A 7,505-nucleotide genomic window follows, 5' to 3' on the forward strand; every position below is an offset into this window, starting at 1 on the left:
ACTGAACATCTGCACTTCTGTTTTTCTATTTTTCAACATAAAAAAAATGCAAGGATTTCCTTCAAGTGTGCTGAAGGAAATGTGTCATTTCACAATAAGACTGAGAGTATGAAGTCTTTTTTAAATTCCCATTTTCATGTTATGTTGATGTCTCTCTCATTAAGAGTCATGTATAACTCTAACTGTACTTCAGTGTTTGCCATGTTCTGACAAACACTGCAGAGGTTTTAAAAGAAAACTCCAGTTACTGTGAACCTCAACAAATGTTTTTCTATAAATCAGACACGTCCTTTTTATGGTAGAGCGTTAAAAACTGAAAATCTAAACATCATTTTCAACATTTTCAGCTGGATCTAGAGGCACCGAATTGTGAGAATGAACAACGTAATGAATACCCAGACATAAATCTAAACTGCTGCGTAACATTCATCAGATCATAAAGTGTTTGACAGAGGTATGATGTTACGTTACCATGATTAACACATTTTAACAGTCCTGAACAAACATATCACCGTCAGTGGCACACAAATTAACACAAACAAATGTGCCAAAGTGCTAATTTTAAAGGAATTACGAATCTATAATAAGCTATTCTCTATGTGTATATGTGTGTGTGTGTGTGTGTGTGTGTGTGTGTGTGTTATGTCAAATGAGTGTTAAATATTTTTGCTGCGTCTCTGTAAACCTTGGATTTTCAGATTTAACTGCTTTGGTATAAATATGAATCTAACACCATCCTGATACATTTGTCAGTGCAGAAAAAACTTCTTGACCTAAAAAAAACCTGTTCACAGTTAAATACGTTATAACTTGAGCATAAAATGAAATACAAGACTTTTTACGGAAAGAGTTCAGTCTTACAAAGTTTATTGACATGAGGAAAACATTGGGATAATGTTTAAATACTCTACACGATAAAGTTATTTAAAACATGCACATGTAAAATATAATATACATAAATATTACATCGGGATTTCCAAAAAAGAACAAAAATAATTTCTAGCTTTTCTAAGTTTGAGATGCAGTGCTTGTGTCTTTTATTTTATTTTTTCTTTGACTCCAAAACCATTGAGATGAACTTGGACATTATGAGACAAACCTGCTGTTTATAGTGCAAGACGGGACGCTTAATGGAAATCAGTGGAATGCTCGGCTCATGGCAGGCGTGGGTCGTTTCAGTATGGCTTCCACCGAGAAAGACAAAGACTCGCCGGATCCCATCTTGGTCCCAACCGGCTTGGACAGGAAGTCTTTGGCGTACCTGTCGGCGGTTTTGACGCCCTGAACGTCCCTGTATTTTCGGGCGGCCTCCTCTAACAGCTCTTTGCAGTAAGGACCCCTGAGCTCCGGGCCGGCCCCAGCCCCGCCGCCGGCCCCGGCCCCGGCCCCGGCTTTTTCGCTCAGGGAGTGCTGGATCAGAGAGTGAAAGGAGTTGAGTTTCATGGAGAGCGTGTGCTTGGCGCTGTCCTTGCTCAGCTTGTTCAGGACGTGGCTGGGGGGCTGGGAGTGGGGGTTGCTGGGAAAGGATTGTCCAAAGCTCCTCTTAGGGGGGGAGAAGGCTGAGCACTCCCTCTGCCCGGCCTGGGTGACGCCGGGCGGCGGGTGATCGGCCTGCTGAGGGTCCGACGGCTCCTGCGCCGCCGCGGCTCGGGACCCCTCCAGTTTAGCCGCGACGGCGTCCTGCTCCGGCGGCTGGCTTTCGGCGGGCACGGCCTTGGGCTCCCACACGGCGCCCGGCTTCATGTTCTGCACCGCCGTGGCGTTGAACAGGCACTGCTGGTAGAGGAGGGCGTCGCCCAGGTTGGCGGCGCCGCGGGGCCACATCATGAAGCCGCCGCGCGACGGCTGCAGCGGGTAGTGGCGGTAGGTGGTGGCGACGCTGACGTTGGAGGAGATGAGCTCGACGTTGGCCGAGCCGGCGCTGTACTGCATGGACAGATCCAGGCAGTTGGGGCCGAGGAAGTTGCACAGCTCTTTGGGCTGCGGCTCCGCCTGAGCCGCCGGTGAGTAGGCCGTCTTGTAGGAGTTGTACTCGGCGCTGTGGTGCACCATGCTGTTGGGGAAGAGCAGCGAGGCCGTGGCCGCCTGGCTGTTCTCCAGCAGCTCTCGCTCTTTGTACTCCCTCTCCAGCATGATGGTCTCCAGCTCCTTGTCGGCGAAGGCCCTTCTCTTCCTCATGCGGTCGCTCAGCGGCGGGGGGAGAGACGGGTTGGCCCCCAGATATGGATCGGACTGGACCGGACGGTATCCTGCCATGAAAAGAACGGCCGTTAAATTCAAGGTTTCTGGTGTATTTTTTTTTTTAACTATGACATTTAATGTGTTTTGGATTATAGCTGATGTCAAATGTGCTTGTAGAAATGTAAATGAAACTGGAAAACATAAACAAAACTTCAAAAACACTCGGGGGTTAGAGAAGAATTTTCACTCTTGTGTGTTAACAGTTTAAACATTGGATTAAATATAAACATGCTGAAGAATAAAATCTATCCAAAAAAAATCATAAAATGTGACATAATGCTAGAGATGCAAATCAGTTAAATTATTGCATGCTATAGAATATTTTAATAAATCACTGCTTACAGGTGTTAGCAAGTCCATATCACCCTTTTGGTGTTGTTAATGGAAAAGGAAAGTAATCCAAGACAAGCTAAGAGAGAAAAAGGAGTTTTATTAGAGTTGAAAAGGGACAGAAGATGAGCCAAGAGAAGCAGAAAAGGGTAAGGAACTCCCAAAGCAAAGTCTAATCACGATATAAAACATGTTTCTAATTTTCGGTGTTGCCTTACCTTCTAGGATGCTTTTGGCCAGCATGGTGGACGGCCGAATGTGTCGTTGATATATTGTCCTCCTCTCTGCTGGAATTTGCTTCCCAGAAATTCCTTTCTTATCCTAATAAATCGAGACAACAAAAAAGGACTCAAAACATGCTTTCAAGATTTTTTCCCCCCTGATCCTTAAATAATGCCTGATTTGTCACAGATAATGTCTGTGTTTGGATAATATAACCAAGCATCTTAATAATAATCCACTTGAAGGCTATAATATTGTTAGAAGAGGCTAGTTTTAAAGCGGTTAAAGCAGGTTTACAGAGCGTAACAATTTAAAATGAGATGTAGGCCTATCAAAGATCTCATACGCTGAATATTTAGAGTTTGATAAGCCTTATAGTTAGATAACTGTAGTAGAAAAACACTATTTAAAAACTGTTTAATACACCTATTCCTTCTTTAGCATAAGAAACAATCATTCTGAAAAATCTTCATCAGTACTTAACCTGGCACATTATTCTACACTGCAATGTTTTCATAAGCCTATGTAATAACAGTTGTACATTCAGTTAGGCAAACCAAGAGCTGCACACACACACACACACACACACACACACACACATTTGTACTATACTTGTGAGGACCCTCATTCCCTAACCCTAACCTTAACCCGTACCCCAACCTAAATGAAATAATTCTAATTCTAATCTTAACCCTAAACTCAAGTCTTAACCCTAAACAAGCCTCTTGTAGGAGTGAGAACTGTCAAAATATCCTGACTTGGCAGGATTTTCTTCATCTTTCTACCCTTGTGAGGACATTTGGTCCTCATAAGGGTAGAAAAACTAGAACACACACGCATATACACATGATAACGGCTCTATAAATAAAGGTTATTACCATTAGAATATTGTTATTTCTCTTCTAGGTGGTCTCTTGCAGTCAGACTAACTCCACTTTTCTTCCCTTCTCTCCTTTTCTTATACAGAAACTGTAATTCAGTGTGTATAGGTGAACTTCTATAGAAAATAGATTATAGGCAAGCCCATTGTGTTTTTGACCCTGAGTTTTGACACCCTTCAGTGGATTATCTGTTCGGCTGCCATGTGTGTCCCTGAGAATGAAGAAGTTTTAGCAGGCCAGCCGTCTGCCTGATTTACAGTCAATACACCGATACAGGAAACCAGATCTTTTTTCTGCTGATACATCAAGCCAGAACTTTTTGTTTTTAATTCAGGAAACAAACGAACGCTCATATTACACTCATGAATGGCATTAAGTCATGCTATAGCCCGTTTACTTTAGCTTGTTCATTTCATGATAGACTGGCCTACTGTGAGTAACTAGGCTACTTATACATTTCAAATAAGAGGAAAATTCAAGCTACGTTTCATAGGAATATGAAAAGCTCTATCATTGACTGATAGTCAATTGAATAATAAATGGACGAATAGTAAATCAGGCATTTTTTTAATGCAGCAAATGGTTGCAGTACTAACCTTCAAATGTGTCAATCAAAGTTTTACAACAATCAGAAGGCGATATGTCATTCAAAGGCAGAGAAATCAAAGAAACTGCCTACCAGACACTTCGAGTGCTGTTTGAAATACCATATTTATGGCTTGACCACACATGAATGACCCAACAAAGTGGTAAATAATACTGGGAAAGTCAGAAATAACTGAGCTGCTGAGATGTGACACTTAGGGGGCGAGCATAAAAGCCATGACAATAACATAATTTATTACTATACGTTATTGTTTGGCATCCCATGTAGATAACTAGTATTGTTGTACGTTCTTATTTTCACTCTTTGTTTAACTTTTAGCTGTCACGTATTTTTGTTTTAAATAAATGAAGACATCAATTACATGCCTGACATGGATTTTCTCCTCTTCATTCTGCCACCGCAGCAGAAAGTACTTTTGTCACGGTGTCCATTTTGTTACTGTTATCGACCAAAAGCACTTCAATGCGTGAAAACTCCTAGCCTTTTGACGACTTCCAATCTCAGAAGTGGGAGTTTAGGAGGAGCACTTGAAGGCAGCATTACGCCCAGAAACACAACGGGCTTGCCTATAATCTTCACAAGTTCACCCATACACACTGAATTAAAGTCTCTATATAAGAAAGCGAGAGAGAGAGAGAGAGAGAGAGAGAGAGAGAGAGAGGAAGAAAAGAGGAGTTAGGCTGACTGCAAGAGATCAACAACTAGAGGAGAAATAATAATATTCTAATAGTAATAACCTTTATTTATAGCACTTCAATGCATGACAACTTCAGAAGTAGGAGTTGATGAGGAGCACCTGAAGGCAGCAATATGGGATGAACTGAACAGATAATCCACTGACACACACACACACATCCTTGTAGGCTACTTCTATAGTAACGCTAACGCCTCATTCCCTATTCCCTAATCATAATCCTCACCACTACATGCCTAAACTTAACCCTTCCTTTACTTTAACCTAATCCTAATTCTAAATTTAACCCTAAAACAGCCCCTTGAAGAAGTGAGGACCAGCCATTCACAAAAATGCCCTCACTCTGGAGGTTTAAAACTCAAACTGGTTCTCACAAAGACAGAAGTACACACTCTCTCTCTCTCTCTCTCACACACACACACACACACACACACACACACCTTGCCTACCTCAGTGGCTTGCTGCCTCCTCAGTGCCACCTGAGCCGCCATCACCCTCTGCCTCTCCACCACCAGCAGGCAGTTGGCGCACTGGCAGTCCCTCCAGCGGCAGAAGCGCTTGTGTCCCTTCAGGCAGGACACCACGCCGTGGTTCCGGCACCGGGCGCACTTCGGCGTCCGGCTCAGCTTCCTCTGGTCCCCGGGACACAGGCCGCCGCCGCCGCCGCCGCCGCCGCTGGGGCCCGGCTTGTCGTCGCCCTTGCCCCCGTCTCCTCCGTCCTCTTCTTCGGCGGGGCCGGGCGGCGCCGAACCGGGGTTGTAGTCCGCCTGGTCGTCGCTCTCCGTTTCCAGACTCTCCACGTCGATTTCAAACTCGCAACCGGCGCTGTCTGTCATGGCTGCCCGAGTCCTCGGCCGGCTTTCTGATAAGATACCCAACTTCTGTCTGGGAAGAAAGATACGGAAATTAAGCCTGTGTTTAAAACAAAAAGATTATAACAAAAACTCAATATTCCTCTCTCCTGTAGGGTGGGAATCGATGTCAAATGTCCTCGCCTGCTCGTTACATTACGTTTCCGTTACAAAAATTGACGGTTGACAGAAAATATAGGATAACTTAATATCCTCTCCTATATGGGAAACCAAATAGCATGGATGTCCAATGTTCTTGTCATCTTAACCGAAAAAAAATGAGAACGTAATGAGAATAGCCTACTTCCACCCGGAGAAAATAAACTTTTCTGCCGTTTCACATCCAAGCTATCTTAAAGTGTGAAGGTGACGAGTAACGGCTAATTCTGACGAAACCAAACCAAATACCAAAGTATGTGGATGGGATGAAGTTCTGGGGTTATTCAACTTTTCATCTTCAGTCTAATATTTAGAGGAGGTGATAACAAAAGTATCGACTTATTTTTTCATTGGTAGAGTAGGCCTAGTGGGCTATTAATAAAATAATAGAAATTAGTCGAAACAGTAGGATAGCTTGAGTCAATTTCTGCTCACAGGAAGAAATCCAAAACAGACCAACTGATGCAAAAAATAAGGTGCAAAAGGGACACACACAAAAAAAGTGCAAAATCTTAAAAAGTAGGCTACACAGCAGAAAACGTTTCGCTCATAACATTAGACCATCATCAGGTTTGAATAGAGCCATACCAGACTTTATAGCCTATTGTCATTAATTAGCCTATTCACACAAATCTGGCGGGACAGTGACTCAATGGCTGCCACTCACCATACCATAGTAGTTAGGTGAGTCCGAATTTAATCTTGTAGTTTTTATCATTATTATAGAGAGAAAAGTTGACAGTATATTTTGAAGCCATATCTTAAATAAATCACATCGGGGGAGCATGGTCCCTCCAAACTGACAGATTGGTGACCTATTTTATGTCTAAAAATGTAGGCTATTACATCAACCAATTAATAATAGGCTACATCCAGTCAGTCCTCGGTCACTGCTCCACTTTGTCCACAGAAATGTAGCCTGTATAACCGGGTTTAGAAGATTTGGTGGCAGTTAATAGGCTATTTGATGATTTATTAAATTGACACCTTGAATATACCAGGTGACAGTGATGTTAGAGAAATCTCAATCTCAATCTCGACCCCATCGGGATTATCGGACCTATATACTTCCATTAACTACTCCGTGGTAAATGAACAAAACATGCGTAAAGAGTTCGTTTTACCTCCAGAAGAAGATTCAGCGATCCTCTATCCAGGTTTTGCAGCAATGTGGCAAAGCGACAGCCACGTAGTTACTGCTGCGATGAATCACACACACTCCAGACCCCAGAATAACCTTGTAATTAGCTGTTAATTGGGCCGCTGAATGGCCCTCACACACTCTGCAGGATCCTGACTTTCCTCTGAAGCAGAGACACCGAGCGCCACTCCTATGAGCAACTGCACTGTCCGCTGTTTGGGTTGTGATTGGCTCCTTCTCAGCCTCCATGGGCCAATTGGATTGCAAGCAGTGTTTGGGAGGCTCACGTGTCTCAGTACTCGGATTACTTCTCCCATCAATTTCAGTTTCAGTGATAATGTTACAGTTACTAATTACAAAAATACATAGTTGTATTTGT

At 43.1% G+C, this 7,505-nt stretch overlaps 1 protein-coding gene across 1 annotated transcript; it reads right to left on the minus strand.

The window, feature by feature from the left end:
• Nucleotides 1-850: 850 nt before the first annotated feature.
• Nucleotides 851-7,278, minus strand: dmrt2a (doublesex and mab-3 related transcription factor 2a). The gene is made up of 4 exons (XM_071917812.2): nt 7,110-7,278; nt 5,425-5,860; nt 2,790-2,892; nt 851-2,249 (listed from the first exon to the last, which is right to left on the minus strand). The coding sequence occupies exons 2-4, from the start codon at nt 5,809-5,811 to the stop codon at nt 1,138-1,140; spliced, it is 1,602 nt and encodes a 533-aa protein (XP_071773913.2). The 5' UTR covers nt 5,812-5,860; nt 7,110-7,278; the 3' UTR covers nt 851-1,137.
• Between the last annotated feature and the right edge of the window lie 227 nt (nt 7,279-7,505).

This window comes from Centroberyx gerrardi, chromosome 8 (genome assembly GCF_048128805.1).
Source record: "Centroberyx gerrardi isolate f3 chromosome 8, fCenGer3.hap1.cur.20231027, whole genome shotgun sequence".
Taxonomy (NCBI): domain Eukaryota; kingdom Metazoa; phylum Chordata; class Actinopteri; order Beryciformes; family Berycidae; genus Centroberyx; species Centroberyx gerrardi.